The sequence below is a fragment of the Eleutherodactylus coqui genome, chromosome 4, assembly GCF_035609145.1.
Source record: "Eleutherodactylus coqui strain aEleCoq1 chromosome 4, aEleCoq1.hap1, whole genome shotgun sequence".
Taxonomy (NCBI): Eukaryota; Metazoa; Chordata; class Amphibia; order Anura; family Eleutherodactylidae; genus Eleutherodactylus; species Eleutherodactylus coqui.
The window spans coordinates 86,571,149-86,586,078 of NC_089840.1; the positions used below are offsets into that span (position 1 = coordinate 86,571,149).

Genomic DNA, 14,930 nt, shown 5'->3' on the forward strand with positions numbered 1-14,930 from the left:
GCTAATTCTCGGAACTTAGCCCTGCCCCCGTTCCACCTCCTCTCATTGCAAATAGTACAGAGGGGTGGAGAGGGGGCAGAGAGGGGGCGGGAGCTCAGAGCACTGCTCCCGGATCTTCCAGCCTCCTCCCCCTGCAGAGAGAGACGCCGTATATCGGCTGGGCGTGAAAACCCAGCCGATATACGGTCATCTGAATGCACCCTTATTGACATAAAATGCTGAAATAAATATTCCAGTTTTTTATACTAGCCACTAGAATACAAACTGGCATTTCCTAGAGCTCACTTGTCAGCTTAGTAGTGCGAACTGTGACAAAAAAAAAATATATACTATAAAAAAATACAGGCAGGGAGTTCTACATGCTGAACTGCACTTACAGACTTGCAGTAATGAATAGTGTACTTTGTTCCAGCATATATAATTTCTCTGATGAGCCTTGCTTCTGGAGAATACCTGCATAGAGACCAAGCCTGGGCCCAAATCTTTCTAAAGACAATAATGTGCTAACTGTACGATACCTTAGATGCATCGCAGACAGGAAGCCTCCTAGATAGATATAAAATGCAAATTTGAAAATACAGCTATGTTTCCAGTGAAAGAATGGAAATATCGTCAAAAGAGAAACTATGGAAAGACCAGTTAGAGTACACAACAGTGGCACGTCAAGTACTGATTGGACTATAACCATAGCCAACACAGTAGTGAGTCTAGCAAGAAGTAAGGCTATGATTATATTTAATGTTCAGTTGTCATCTCTAGGTTCCTTGAATTTACTCTTTGCCCCTTAAAGAGGCCGCATTCCCATCTTGGGAACCCCATTCCAATGTACTGCAAATAAGAGACTAAAGCACTGACCCAGTACCATGTCTTTCAAAAATGCAAAAAACCTGTATTTGCTTTAAAAGTGGTTTACTGCTCATTGCTTGGGGTACCAGCTACCTCTGCTATGGGGCGGTGATGGCCAGCGCATGCACACGTCTAACTCAGCATGCGACAATTTGCTGGGAGACCGGAATCTATGGAGCGCATGCGCAATAGCTGCACTCAGCTGTTTCTTTGCTACAACGAAAGGGTGCTGGAAAATAAGTAGCAAGTGAGTTTGTGTGGCCATCTTTTTATATTAACACGTTTTCCTAAATGTTTAATAGTTTTTTGCTTTTACATATTTTTTCCAAACTCCTGGATGAGTTGGACTTTTCTACCCTATTAATTGCCTCTGACACTAGGAGGTTTACAGTTGAGAAACGCTGCTGTTCTATATACTCCATATGAACCGAAGTTCTTTTCTAAAGTGCTCTTGCTATCAGATGGAATAAGATCATATATTAACAATACTGACTGAATTGTAATTAACACAAAAAAGGAATTATGAAAAACGACAAAATTAGCCCAAATAAAAAGAATGACTTAAATGAAAAGAATGTGCATGGCGGCCCTAAAGAAGCGATTGTGAAGATAGGATGCATGTTGACTGCAGACTCGATAGAGCTAGTTTCCTGCCCCCTCTCTCTGAGAAAGCTTCTCTTTCTGCCTCCCGCCTGACCGCACAGGAAGTGACAATGCTTGTTACGACTTGCCGGTTTCTCGGCCGCCAGTTTAAGAGGAGCTGTTGTATCCTTATATGGAAATACACAGCGCGTTGAAATGTAACCCTTTCTAAAACGCCCACAAATTCTGTTTTAGGTTCAAAGCTAGGATAACAGAATAAATATGATTAAAACATACATCGAAGTACATGCAGGTATACAAGATACTCATGCAGAAGTAAAACCTTGACTTTGTACTATTTAGGGCGAGGCAGGGGGAGAGAGTTCACGCTTTCAGTAACGGCGCTCTTTCAGTTTAGCTCTCACAGTAACTGTTAGCCACTTCCTTTCCACAGCCCTAGTAGATTAGGACTTGTGACATCCAGATATGGAAGGGGTTAAAAGCGAATTGTGGGGTTGCTGCACAGTTTCACACTTACTAGTTATTTTAAAAAGCACGCAACCATCAGGCTCCGGAAAGAGGCAGTAAAGCAGGTCTCTGCAGTTTCATGCAGGAGGTAGATACTGACAACCAGTTAAACATTCATTAGAGATCGAGTATATTTTTTTCCTGAATTTCAGGAGGATATGCAATAATATTGAACATTGCAATTTAATTTTATTAACCTATTATGCTTCTGCAAACACCTTTATTGGCCCACATTAGGCTATTGCTATGTGAAATCCATACACTACTAAGCAAGCGGCGTACAGTCTGCACTGTCTGTATACGGGGAACTAGGCATTAGCCTTACACATTCCAAAGAGAGGAGAGGGCACAGCCGCCGGACAGAGGTGGATTGCTGAATGCAAGAGAGCGATCACGTAGTTTATGCCTTATGGAGCTCGTTAGGCTCTTCCTGCAGCACCGTCAGGGCCTGTTCACACTAGCGGTTTTTGTTTCCGTCCTACTGTTTTGTTGCGGGAACAGCTAAATTGAAAGAAAACGGACATGAAAAACGGAAGCAAATAGATAGCTTTCAGTTTTCCCATTGATGGAAATGTTGCAATCTGTTTTGGTTCCTTTTTTATGAACTGGAAACAAACGCAGCAGTCTGCATTACTGATAAAAACAGAATGGCAAATGTAAAATTGACAAACAGATTGAAACTTGAGGTCTTCAGTCTCAATGCATGTTTATTGGCAGTGTTTTCTGTTTAGCCAGCCCCACGAAGGAAGAGCTAAACAAAAAACCACTAGTGTGAATTTCGCCTCCGTGCCATTTGTACACCGCATGCTTAGAAACGATTATGTGTTTCACATGGCGACAGCTCAATGCGGTCCAGTAGAAGCCAGTTACAAGTATAATATAGTAATAAAGTGAAATGTAACAAAAAAACAATAATACAAAACACACAAAACAGCCGTTCTACACTTGTGATAACAGGAGACTTATGGAATAAAAGCTTTATTGTTATTTTGTTTAAACACAAAACTGTGAAAATATGCCGTAAGTGTCTTTTGGTTTCCATTTGTCTGGTGTAGGAACAAATAAGGTGCCTGTATCTGCGGTGCGCTCAGTCGTACAACCCTCCCCCAACTGTAGGGAAACCACAGTTTCAGCAACATAACAGGAAAATAAAACCAACGGAAGAGAAGACAGAGACATCAACCCAATCTCTGCTTCAGCCCTTCTTCTGCAGTCACGTCTTGATGGCAGTGTCTCTGGATTTGTAAACCACGCCGCGGCTCTTCAGCTCACGTACGATACCTGTAACACAGTCAGACCATCAGGGTGCAGGTGAAAGACAAAAGGCATATTACAAGAACTAAATAGGCAGAGAAAAACCCCAAGCATGCATACCATAATAAGGCATTATTCACATAGGTGATTTTCCCGTGCGCGTGCTGAACGATTCTGAGATGGACACAACTTGCGCAAGAAAAGAACCTATTTGAATGAGTTAATTTACACAAGCCATCAACCTCTCGGACCGACAGGACATGCAGGGAATTTTCCAGCTGAGACTATGTTTCTCTTCAAGAATCACCCATTATTTTCTAGAGTAATGTTATATAAAAAAATGTAAAAAAAAATAACAATCTGAATCACATGCCATGCCATTTGCATGTGAGTGTGATGAGTTTTTTTTAATGCAGGAAGATCAGAGCAGTGAAAACTGGATTTAAGAGGGATACAAATTGTGCATTGAGGAAAAAAAGCAATTGCATGAAAAGCACATGAAAAACTAAATTTGTCACGGACCAAAATTGCACTCGCATGTGTGAATACAGCCCAAGGACACTGTAAGAGCTCCGATCATAGGATGGCAAGTTTCCATAGCAGCTTGTACATAACAGAACAGGGATGTAGCTAATAGTGGGTGCAGAGGTAGCAGTCACTAATTGGCCCTGGAGCCTTAAGGGCCCCAAAGACACCAATATTATAAGTGGCACATGATAGGGAGGGAGCCCCGTTACAGAATTTGCATTGGAGTCCAAGACCTTTAAAGGGGTTGTCCCGCGCCGAAACGGGTTTTTTTTTTTTAAACCCCCCCCCCCGTTCGGCGCGAGACAACCCCGATGCAGGGGTTAAAAAAACCACCCGCACAGCGCTTACCTGAATCCCGGCGGTCCGGCGTCTTCATACTCACCTGCTGAAGATGGCCGCCGGGATCCTCTGTCTTCATGGACCGCAGGGCTTCTGTGCGGTCCATTGCCGATTCCAGCCTCCTGATTGGCTGGAATCGGCACGTGACGGGGCGGAGCTACACGGAGCCCCATAGAGAACAGGAGAAGACCCGGACTGCGCAAGCGCGGCTAATTTGGCCATCGGAGGGCGAAAATTAGTCGGCACCATGGAGACGAGGACGCCAGCAACGGAGCAGGTAAGTATAAAACTTTTTATAACTTCTGTATGGCTCATAATTAATGCACAATGTACATTACAAAGTGCATTATTATGGCCATGCAGAAGTGTATAGACCCACTTGCTGCCTCGGGACAACCCCTTTAAGTTAAGCATATATTTTCTCCAAAAAAGATAAACTAAGCCAGTGATTCTCTTAAAAAGGATATGCTTTTCTTTATTAATCCAACGATGCCATTACATATCCCATAAAAGCAGCTGGAGGACGCGTTTCAGCTCCTTACATGGTGATCAAGGCTCCATGTAAGGAGCTGAAACGCGTCCTCCAGCTGCTTTTATGGGATATGTAATGGCATCGTTGGATTAATAAAGAAAAGCATATCCTTTTTAAGAGAATCACTGGCTTAGTTTTCCTTTTTTTGAGAAAATATATGCTATTACTATGTTGCCACTTGGGTCTGGGCGGTGAAGCCGAACTCTCACCTAGGCTGAGGTGAAAGGATTTATGCGAGAACAGAGACTATGTTGGAAGCAGCCATAACAGCAAGTATATGAATTCCTGTCTTTGTTACGCCTCTGTAACTGAAATTATCTACTACTAGCTGAAGGACTCATTCACATCGCCAACAGTTTCTGTTTTCCTGTTCCATCATGGGAGCAGGTAGACAGAAAGCCCTTTTGAGAACAAATGCCAAACGGACCCCGCTGACGTTCAGGAGTCTGTCCAGCTTCCATTATGCCCTCAGTCATCTGCCTGGATGGAATAGGGCCGTACACTGTGTTTTGTACTGGATTTTAATGGAAGCACCAAAAGGAACCATCAATGTAGATGTGACCGAGGCCTAAGCTGACAATAGACATGTTTATTATTCATGGGTCGAGCAATTTTGCAGCGTTTACTCTACGATACTAGAAAATCTGCTTTGACGGATACAATCTTCTCTATTTATCTGAACACTGCAACATTCCCGATTCAGACAGTTTAATGATAAATGCTACTATGTAGTGTAGTATTGTGTGAGGGAAATACATGCTGGTCACATCGAAATGATACATTTCTCGAGTATCTTGTGAATTATCTTGTTTATACTTCTGGTGAGACAACACTACAAGATCGGCATCAGACAAGCGTATTGTAACGTGTCTAATTACAGATCCATATTATGGACGTGTTAAGAATGGCATTACAATTTTATGTAATCAGGATTTCATCGATTTTATCAGAATTTGCCTCTGTGGATTTATTTTCTACTGGGCAAATACCAATCTATATTAACCCAATATAAAAGAATAGCAATATGGAGGCAAATACAGAAAAAAAAGCCATGCTGCCTAAAAGGGAAGAAAAAAAAAAATAAAAAAATAAAAAAATATTATATATTACACACACACATACATATAGATTGATATTAGCTTCATATTATGGTATGCAAAACATGGACCAAATACCCACATGTGAAAGTGGCCTAAGACTTTATGATAGTCTGCAGTTAGAGAGGTGTAGGTTCTCTACCTGGGCATGTATATTAGGAAACTGCTCCAATAGAAAGTTAGTAGCAAACTGAAAAATAGCAACACTTTTTATAAACAGTTTCAGTATCAGTTACTGATTATATTCAAAGTGGAAGGAAACATTACATTTTAATAGGTGACAAAGATCACGGACCTCCACTATAAGGCATGTACAATAGAGTATTCCATTAAGATGAAGGACTTTCGCTGATCTTGTTCTCTTTATAGTTCTACATTAGCAGAACAAAAAAGGAGCAAATATTCAAACTGTGAAATTAATGAACATCGCTTTAATGCAACTTCTTGTGAGCTTTGTGATGAAAGCACCAATGCACTGAGAAATACTGATCCCCTATTGAGACCACTCAAATCATCCGATATGTCAACAATAATAAATTACTGTTTGCAAGACAGTCCCAATACATTGTATCCTTTTGGAATCATGTCACTAATGATTATGCTTACCTTGCGGAAGTCGCCCTGTGACAGATACTGCATACACCCCGGGTTTGAAGTTAGCTGGGTGGGAGAGAAAGCAAACGCAACATATCAGTAGGAGACTGTAAAATATACAGGGTTCTTCATCTGTCCTGGAATAGAACTACAATGGCAGAAATAGAGAAACATCTGACTAAAGCCTCATCCCCTCTGTTCCCAAAGCTCAATGACATCATAGCTCTGGAGCTAAAACCAAAGTTGTAGAATACAGACTTGTTACACGTTTACTAACCAATCGCATGTGAAAAAGGTTATCTATTAGGCCTCCTGTCCATGGGCGATATTTCACTACGTTACCCGAGGCAATAATCTGCAGATGGGTAACGCAATGAACGCTTTCCATAGGATAAGTGTACACGAGCATGTCATCATAATGATTGTGGAAAATCGCAGACATAATGCTCCCCTGCGGCGGCGGCATGTTGCACCGCCTGTGGACAGGCGGCCTTAGTTGGAGTTCAGATGTGGCAGAGAAGGGAACTCCTGCACATATTGCTGTGAATGTTCTACAAATCCAGAGTAAGTCTCTGGCAAAAAACAGTCTTGTTGATTATTATGCTGCTGATTTACATGGCAAAAAATTAAACTAGGGGGGAAAATTGGTGACAAAACACCAACATAAAACACGTGCCGCAGATTTGAAGACCTGCAGCTGAAAAATCCACTACACATGACTGGTGTTGATAATGCATGGACATGCACTGTACTTTACAGCAGATTCCTAGTGTGAAATCGGGACCAAACATTCTCCGCAGATGTGCAAAATCTGTATGAGGCCATACTCCGTATATCCCCGAAACCAGTCAGATAAAAGGTCCTCAGCCATACAACGGCAATCAAATCAATGTGCAGACTAGAAGTGGTTTGCCACGACATTTCCAGCTCAGCCTGCGTTTAGGAATACATTTAGGTAGAGAACCTCTTGGCTATAAAACATAATTGGCCTACTGCTTAGTTCTGATGCTGCTACATCTTTCAAGCATGCAGCTCCAGAATTCATACATAAAAGGTTATAGATCTAAAACCATTACCGTTGTACTATATTATCATAAAACTATTACTGTTAGGCCGCCTGCACACGGGCGGAAATCCCACGGCGGGATTTCCGCCGCTCAAAAGCCTGCATAGGATTGCGTTAACAAACGCAATCCTATGCAGATGGCCACGCGAAATACCGCGCGGCAAACAAACCGCGGCATGTCCCATTTCTGTGCGGGGCTCGCAGAGCCCCACACAGAAACATCACTCACCCGGCCGCCGGCTCCGGTCTGCGCATGAGCCGGCTGCTGGCACATGAAAGAGGCGGGGCCGCCGGGCGCGGGTGAGTACGTGCTCGTCCCTGCAGGCGCTCGGGTCGGGTCCCGTGGCGAGAATCCTCGCTGCCGGATCCGACCCGCTCGTCTGCAGGCGGCCTTATGCTTTATCCTGCTAGTCTAACCAATTATGATGCAGCAGCTTGAAGTAGACCCCCATTACCTAGCTATATGAGAAGAGTAATGACTATATTGCACCTCTTACTAGCAATGATAAACGGGCCGCATTCATAAAAACTAGTGCAAAGAAAAACAGCTCAGCATCGCTCACAGCAGCCAATTACATAACCGGTCTGTTTTTTTTTTGTTTGTTTTTTTAAATCTGGTTGCTGTGAGCGGCACCAACTTTGTCCCTTTACAGTGAAGGGGTATTTCCATCATAAACTCATGACCTATCGCTAGGATACGCTATTATTTTATGATCATTGGCTGTTCGACCGCTCAGTGTCAAACATAGCTGAGGCCCGTTTTGGAGGTCCCAGAGGTCAGATCTACCGATCATAAAGTGATCGCATTTCACCATCAATTTATAAAATGGAAAGAACTCTAAATCAAACTACTAACGACGACCTGTCCGTTCGGGTGCTTGTGAGCGGCTTACATGCTCCGCCCCTGATCACATGATGGTGACATCACAGGTCCTATATGCACACGGCTGCTGTCCAGCTGGTGTATAACTAAATTCCACACCATTCACAACCTGATTGGTTGTTTGGATTAACTCATTCTTGGTGATTGGTTATTTGGGTTGGCTCAAGTAGAGGTTGTGTGGAATAGTGATATATGTGCAGGGGGTTTGTAGTCTGCCCGTAATCTGCACAAGGATGCAGGACCTTTGATGACATCACCGTCATGTGATAAGGGGCGGAGCATGCAAGTAATTCACAAAGGATCAGCGTTACCATCATGCGATCAGGGGCGGAGCATGACTGTCATCATAACTGTGACATCCTTCATCTCCAGTGCTGTGCTGCTTCTGATCCCTGTTGTATGGGATGAACAATGTATGTAGCAGTGCTGCGTGTGCAACGTGCATGTGGTAAAAAAAAAAAAAAGAAGTTTGGTATCCTGTTAGCCAGTAGAGCACAATGTGATTGTTCCCAGCAAGAGAAACCAAATAATCTTGTAGATAGGAAACCTTTTAATGGCTAACAAAAATACATGATGTTATTGCAAGCTTTTGGACCTTTCAGGATCCTTCATTAGCTCGCTATTACATCATGTATTTTTGTTAGCCATTAAAAGGTATCATATCTACAAGATTACTTGGTTTCTATTGCTGGAAACAAATCCTTTTTTGAAGTGCATGTAGCACAGCTGTGGGGCGCATTGCGCTACCAGAAACACTGGTACTATAATTTCCTAATTAGAAGTAACACCAAAAAGGTGAGCTGAATATCCAATAGTTCACAATCACTATGCTCATGTGTCCGATTCAGGGTGTTTACACATATTTAGGAAGTCCGCAATGACAAACAACATCCGATTGTATCAGTTCTCTAAGTTTGATTGCACAGTCCAGCAGATCTATTCACATGGGGCATTGGAATGTGCCGGTCTTGGGGTCACTGGGGGGTGGTGGGGGGCTTGTGGTCAGACACGCAGCGCTCAAGACATTTATACCCTGTCCTATGGAAGGCAGATGAAGGTCTTTAATAGGACAAGCCCTTTATGAATCAGAGTAATTCTCTGCAGTGTCTCAGCTCTGACTACTAGATTACAATATGCTGCAGCGGAGGGGTTCGGTCCACTCTGATGTAGAGGCCAATCTTCATAGGAACCATTAAATACCAGTGAACTGTTCCCGTAGATTACTGTACTCACTTATTCTTTGCCACTTGGACACCCAGCTGTCATCAGGGCTCATCATAGCAACAATGCTGTAGAGAGAAATCAGACAGGCGTTACTTCTGTATTCTCAAATTATAGAAGCAAAATCCATGTAGAAATTTGTCATAGAAATATCTTTAGAGATGTATCAGTAAAGGATCAGGGTGCACTATGTGGGTGGCTGACTTTTGTATAGTTTCTTTTACTCTCAAGACCTGCTTGTATATGTGGATCTTCAAGTTCAGTGGGCATCCCCTGTAAAGTACTTCTCTCTCTGTACCCCTTACTAGTTTCAAAGCATTGTGCGTCTCTAGCCCTTGCTCTCCCATACTGACACAGCTGTGATACTCAGGGGTATAATTCATACTGTGTGTATTAAAGTAAGCAGGAAAGTGATATAACAGTGTTACGATCGTGTCCAAGGAGTTGCACGCACACGGGTCTCAGACAACTGACCCTGTGCTACCAGGAGGATGACATGGCCCTACCTAATCGTGGACATCGCCCCAATAAAGGGCGGCACAGCGGTCTTTGGAACTGGGCCCTAGCTGCTCCTAGGAACCACACTCCAGAACAGGATACATACACATAACACATGACAGGGACTGAACAACAGGACACACAGAGCCAGAAAACACAGCATACAGCAGCCACAATGCAAACACTAATAGCAGATGGTAAAGCTGAATATAAAAGCGAGGTGTTAGTTCGTACATTGGCCAATGTACCTAAGCTGCAAGCCTCGGCAAGGCCCCTTGTGTCTTGCAGTCCCTACACTAGCAAGACATCTACTAGAGCAGGGGTCCCCAACTCCAGTCCTCAGGGACCACCAACATGTCATGTTTTCAGGATATCCTATAGTAAGAAAACCTGTGACAATGTCTGAGGCACCGACAATAATTACATCACCTGTGCAATACTGGGGAAATCCAGAAAAAAAAATGACCTGTTGGCGGTCCCTGAGGACTGGAGTTGGGGAACACTGTACTAGAGGACCCTAAGGGCCACCCTAGCACAGAAATAGCAAACAAACTCAGCAGAACAAACTGACACAAAACTGACAGAAAATTAATGTACAAACAGACATGAACCAGCAAGACACCTTGGTTCAATTCGGGGAACTTAGCCCTGCCCCCCTCCCGCCTCCTTTCACTACAAATAGTGCAGAGGGGCGGAGAGGAGGCAGGAGCTCAGTTCCTGCTCCTGGCTCTTCCATCCTCCCCCCCCCCCCCCCTGCAGATGAGGACGATGTATATCGGCTCGGCGTGAAAACCGAGCTGATATACGTTCGTGTGAATCCAGCCTAACACATAGGTCTATAATAGGTACTGTATACAAAATATAGCCACTAAGGCAAGATACACACTAGCTATAACTGTGAGTTGAGCCCAACCATTTTTCTGTCCGTGGGGTGCTCTGTCAGTTGTTTTATATTTCTATATAAGAACCAAGATACTTAGTTAAATCGGAAAGCTTATGAACATACGGTTATTTGGGTGCATCCCCTTGTAGAAAACGTAATAGAAAAGCAGCATACCCATCAAAGGAGGAGCTGGTACAATCATACACCATCTCCCTATTGCCCTTCATCTGTAAGTAGGCATCACAGTTGTCACAGCCGTCATATTCAAACTGGTCGATGGTCTGCAAAAAGAAAACGATAGCCTGTCAACAAATTCCTTGTGAAAACGGAGAGCCGCAGGCTAGTAAATGTTCAGTAACACTGGGACAGCTCCAACGGGCTAGGACGTGACGGAATAACGACAGTATGAGGTTTTACATGAAATATGACTTCCACTACACAAGTTGGCAGTCACGTGACCGCGGGGATTCCCTGTCACAGCAGAGCTGCAGGGTCCTACAACCCTGATCCGCTCTGCCAGTGACTAATGTTACTGCAGGGGATGTTTTCCCCTGTGACTGGGGCTCCTATGGATGCCTCAGATACAGTGAAAGGGCTTTTTCAGACGACCGTATATCGACCGCGTATTTACGCCGGCCGATATACGGCGTCTCTCTCTGCAGGGGGAGGAGGCTGGAAGAGCCAGGAGCAGTGCCCCCTCTCTGCATCCTCTCCACCCTTCTTGCACTATTTGCAATAAGGGGAGGCGGGATGGGGGTGGTGCTAATTACTGAGAATTAGCCCCACCCCCAGCTCCCTTTATTGCAAATAGTGCAGAGGGGCGGGAGCTCAGAGCACTGCTCCCGGCTCTTCCAGCCTCCTCCCCCTGCAGAGAGAGAGACGCTGTATATCGCCCGGCGTGAATACGCAGTCGATATACGGTTGTCTGAATAAGCCCGAAGCGTGTAAAAAACAAACAAACATGTGAATGTCCCCCCCAGAGGTCTTGTATGATGTCATGGGGAACATAGTAAAAAAATAAAATTATTACAGAATAAAATAAAAATATATACATAAGAAGGAAAATAACCCAAAGGCGATGCCAACCAAAACCGTCACCGTATACATCCTGTAATGCAAAACCATACATATTACATATCAAAACGTCCGAAACAAACAGAGAAACCCATTCCCATACTATTATAGTGTAAATATACCAATTTAAAAAAACTATAAAATGTTTTTGAAAAAAAATGTTATTTTATTTTTTTAAGCTTTCAACCCCCAATAAAAATGAAAAAAGTGAAAAAGATATTAAAAATACAGCCCTATATATCACAGGAAAAAAACCCAGCAAAAACAATTTGCAGCTGAAGGAAAAAGAATAGGGGAGTAAAACCGCCACATGGGTAAAATCTGCTAGAAAGTGTCTGGTACAAAACAACCTGGTCCTTAAAGGGGTTGTCTCACGAAAGCAAGTGGGGTTCAGCACTTCTGTATGGCCATATTAATGCACTTTGTAATATACATCGTGCATTAATTATGAGCCATACAGAAGTTATTCACTTACCTTCCCTGCGCTGGCGTCCCCATCTAACTTCAGCGTCTAATCGCCCGATTAGACGCGCTTGCGCAGAAGGGTCTTCTGCCTTCGGGTCTGTCCGGCAGCAGCGGTGTTCTGGCTCCGCCCCTTCTACGCATCATCGCGTAGCTCCGCCCCATCACGTGTGCCGATTCCAGCCTCCTGATTGGCTGGAATCGGCACACGACGGGGCGGAGCTACGCGATGCCGCTTAGAAGGGGGCGGAGCCAGAACGCCACTCGTGCCAGACAGAGCCGAAGGCAGAAGACCCTTCTGCGCAAGCGCGTCTAATCGGGCGATTAGACGCTGAAGTTAGACGGAGCCATGGAGACGGGGACGCCAGTGCAGGGAAGGTAAGTGAATAACTTCTGTATGGCTCATATTTAATGCACGATGTACATTACAAAGTGCATTAATATGGCCATACAGAAGTGCTGAACCCCACTTGCTTTCGCGAGACAACCCCTTTAAGGCTGGGTTCACATGGGGCGGATTTGCCAACCATGTGGACGAGATTTCTCAGAAATCTCGTCCACACGGGATGGCAAATCCGCTGCGGCAAAGCCAGCCCTGCATCACGGATTAGCCGGCCGCAGCATGCTCATTCTTTTTCTTCCTCAGCTGCGGCGGCGCTCTCCTGTATGGGAGCGCCGGCCGCAGCGCAAGAGCGAGCGGCCAGGCCGCTTCAAAACCCGCGGCTAAGTGCCGCGGGTTTTGAAGCAGCGCTTCTCTCAGCGGAAATCTCGTGGGTTTTCGCTGCGGCCAAACCGCAAGATTTCCGCCGGGATTCCGCTGTGTGGGAACCCAGGCTAAGGGGTTAAACCTATGTGCGGCTGTGCATGAAGATCCATAACAGGACTCTGAGGCTCAGCTGCGGACAGCAGCACTGTGTCTACAGACACCTCCCATGAACTGCGGACACAGCGTGCTCAGTGCTAGTGAGGGGTGAAGTCCCTATACACAGCAGTGCTGAGAGGCTGCTGGCCCAGCATGAGGGATGAAGATGGGGAGACAGAGCATCGCTCTCTACTATGACTGAGGAGGGGGAGATGGGATCAGTTCATTGCTAGTATAATACACTGCACTACTTATGCGTGTGTCCCAACCATCCCTGGGACAGCCCCAGATTCAGTCACCATTACTCTGAGGGGAGCACTATTATTAGATAGAGGGTGTGGCTTGGTGTAAATGGGGCGTGGCCTTCCAAAAAATTTGCCATGCTACGCACGCAGCTACAGCTGCCCCTCTGTTCAGCAGTTGGGAGGTATGCACGGACTGAGAACCATTACCAGCTGGATAGGACTGCGGCGTTAGTCACATTCTCGTGGCCGGAATTTCCCACCACGATAAATTCTGCGCAGCTCATTGCGGATTTTGATGTAGAATAAAAATGGCTCCTAGGGAACCCGTCACCTACCTAAAGCACTATAACCTACCTTACCGCGCTGTAACGACAGGCGACAGGGAGGGGTCTTTCAATAGTCTCCTGTTTTTCGCAGTGCCCACCTAAAAAGTTCTCGCACCGGCCAAACATCAGACTCCTTTCCCATAGGCTTGTATAGGAGAGCGCACATGGGACTCGGGGAAAAAACAGGGAGTTAGATTTTTGGCCAGCGTGCCGACTTCACAGGCGGGGACCGCGAAAAACAGTAGAGTACGAAAATAGCTCCCCTCCGCCACCTGCCGTTACAGCAATGTAAGTTAGCTTGTAGCGTTTCAGGCAGGTGACGGGTTCCCCTTAAATATCCTGCAAATTCGCACCAAAATCCCCATTCAGGCCGCTCTCACGCTCACTGCGCTAATCGCAGTACAACGCTTCGCAGACCTGCATTTTACCGCAACATTTCCAACACCACCATTTTCGAGCGCCATCCTATTTTTGTGCGTTTTCACCTTTTTTTAACACACCTCCTCAATGATCACATGCGTGCAAAATGACACAATTTCGAGCCGCGGTTTCTTAACACCCGTGTGAGAGCAGTCTTAGCCCTGCGGGTTAGATTCATAATTCTACAGCAGTAAACTCTGCATCACAGATAAGACACTTCATCCCTGCGAAAGGGCGCTTAGAGGGGTAGACCATAAACTCTGAAGCAGAGGGGGAGGAGGATTTTCTTCATGTCCACTTCTGGTTGTAAACAATTAGCAGCAGAACTGACTTCCTCCACAATGTACGGCCTCACCTTCACCACGGAGCACAGTAAACACGCTCTCAGGTGCCGCAAATCCTTCGGTACGGTTTCCAACGCCATCGCTGTACACACCGGAAATACGTCACCACTACCAACGGAAGTACAAACTGGTTCTACAGCAGCCGGGTCTCTATGGTATCCCGCTGGAGGACGCTCTAGAACAGCTCCGGAACTCTATCGTCCGCACAGAGCGGCCTGCGCTCTGATCAGTCACGTGATGTGGTCAGGACTGGTATAAGAGGAATGCGCGAGCCTGCCATGTGGACTACTGTAGTTACTAACTGGTGTGGGGCTGGTGCACCCCGATGTAATAGACGGCCGCAGGC

The 14,930-nt window shown here is 45.2% G+C and overlaps 1 protein-coding gene across 1 annotated transcript; it reads right to left on the reverse strand.

Annotated features, from left to right (window-relative positions):
* Window positions 1–2,918: 2,918 nt before the first annotated feature.
* On the reverse strand, window positions 2,919–14,712 carry SUPT4H1 (SPT4 homolog, DSIF elongation factor subunit). Its single transcript, XM_066599820.1, has 5 exons — window positions 14,596–14,712; window positions 11,026–11,132; window positions 9,483–9,538; window positions 6,313–6,366; window positions 2,919–3,237 (listed from the first exon to the last, which is right to left on the reverse strand). The coding sequence occupies exons 1-5, from the start codon at window positions 14,662–14,664 to the stop codon at window positions 3,170–3,172; spliced, it is 354 nt and encodes a 117-aa protein (XP_066455917.1). The 5' UTR covers window positions 14,665–14,712; the 3' UTR covers window positions 2,919–3,169.
* Between the last annotated feature and the right edge of the window lie 218 nt (window positions 14,713–14,930).

What these genes read in the sequence shown, in the direction of transcription:
- SUPT4H1 (XM_066599820.1), bottom strand. Translation starts at nt 14,664, where the DNA reads ATGGCGTTGGAAACCGTACCGAAGGATTTGCGGCACCTGAGAGCGTGT. An exon ending in TACTGTGCTCCGTGGTGAAG is followed by an intron (nt 11,133 to 14,595) that starts GTGAGGCCGTAC and finishes TTCTTTTTGCAG; the next exon opens with ACCATCGACCAGTTTGAATA. An exon ending in ACCAGCTCCTCCTTTGATGG is followed by an intron (nt 9,539 to 11,025) that starts GTATGCTGCTTT and finishes TTCTCTCTACAG; the next exon opens with CATTGTTGCTATGATGAGCC.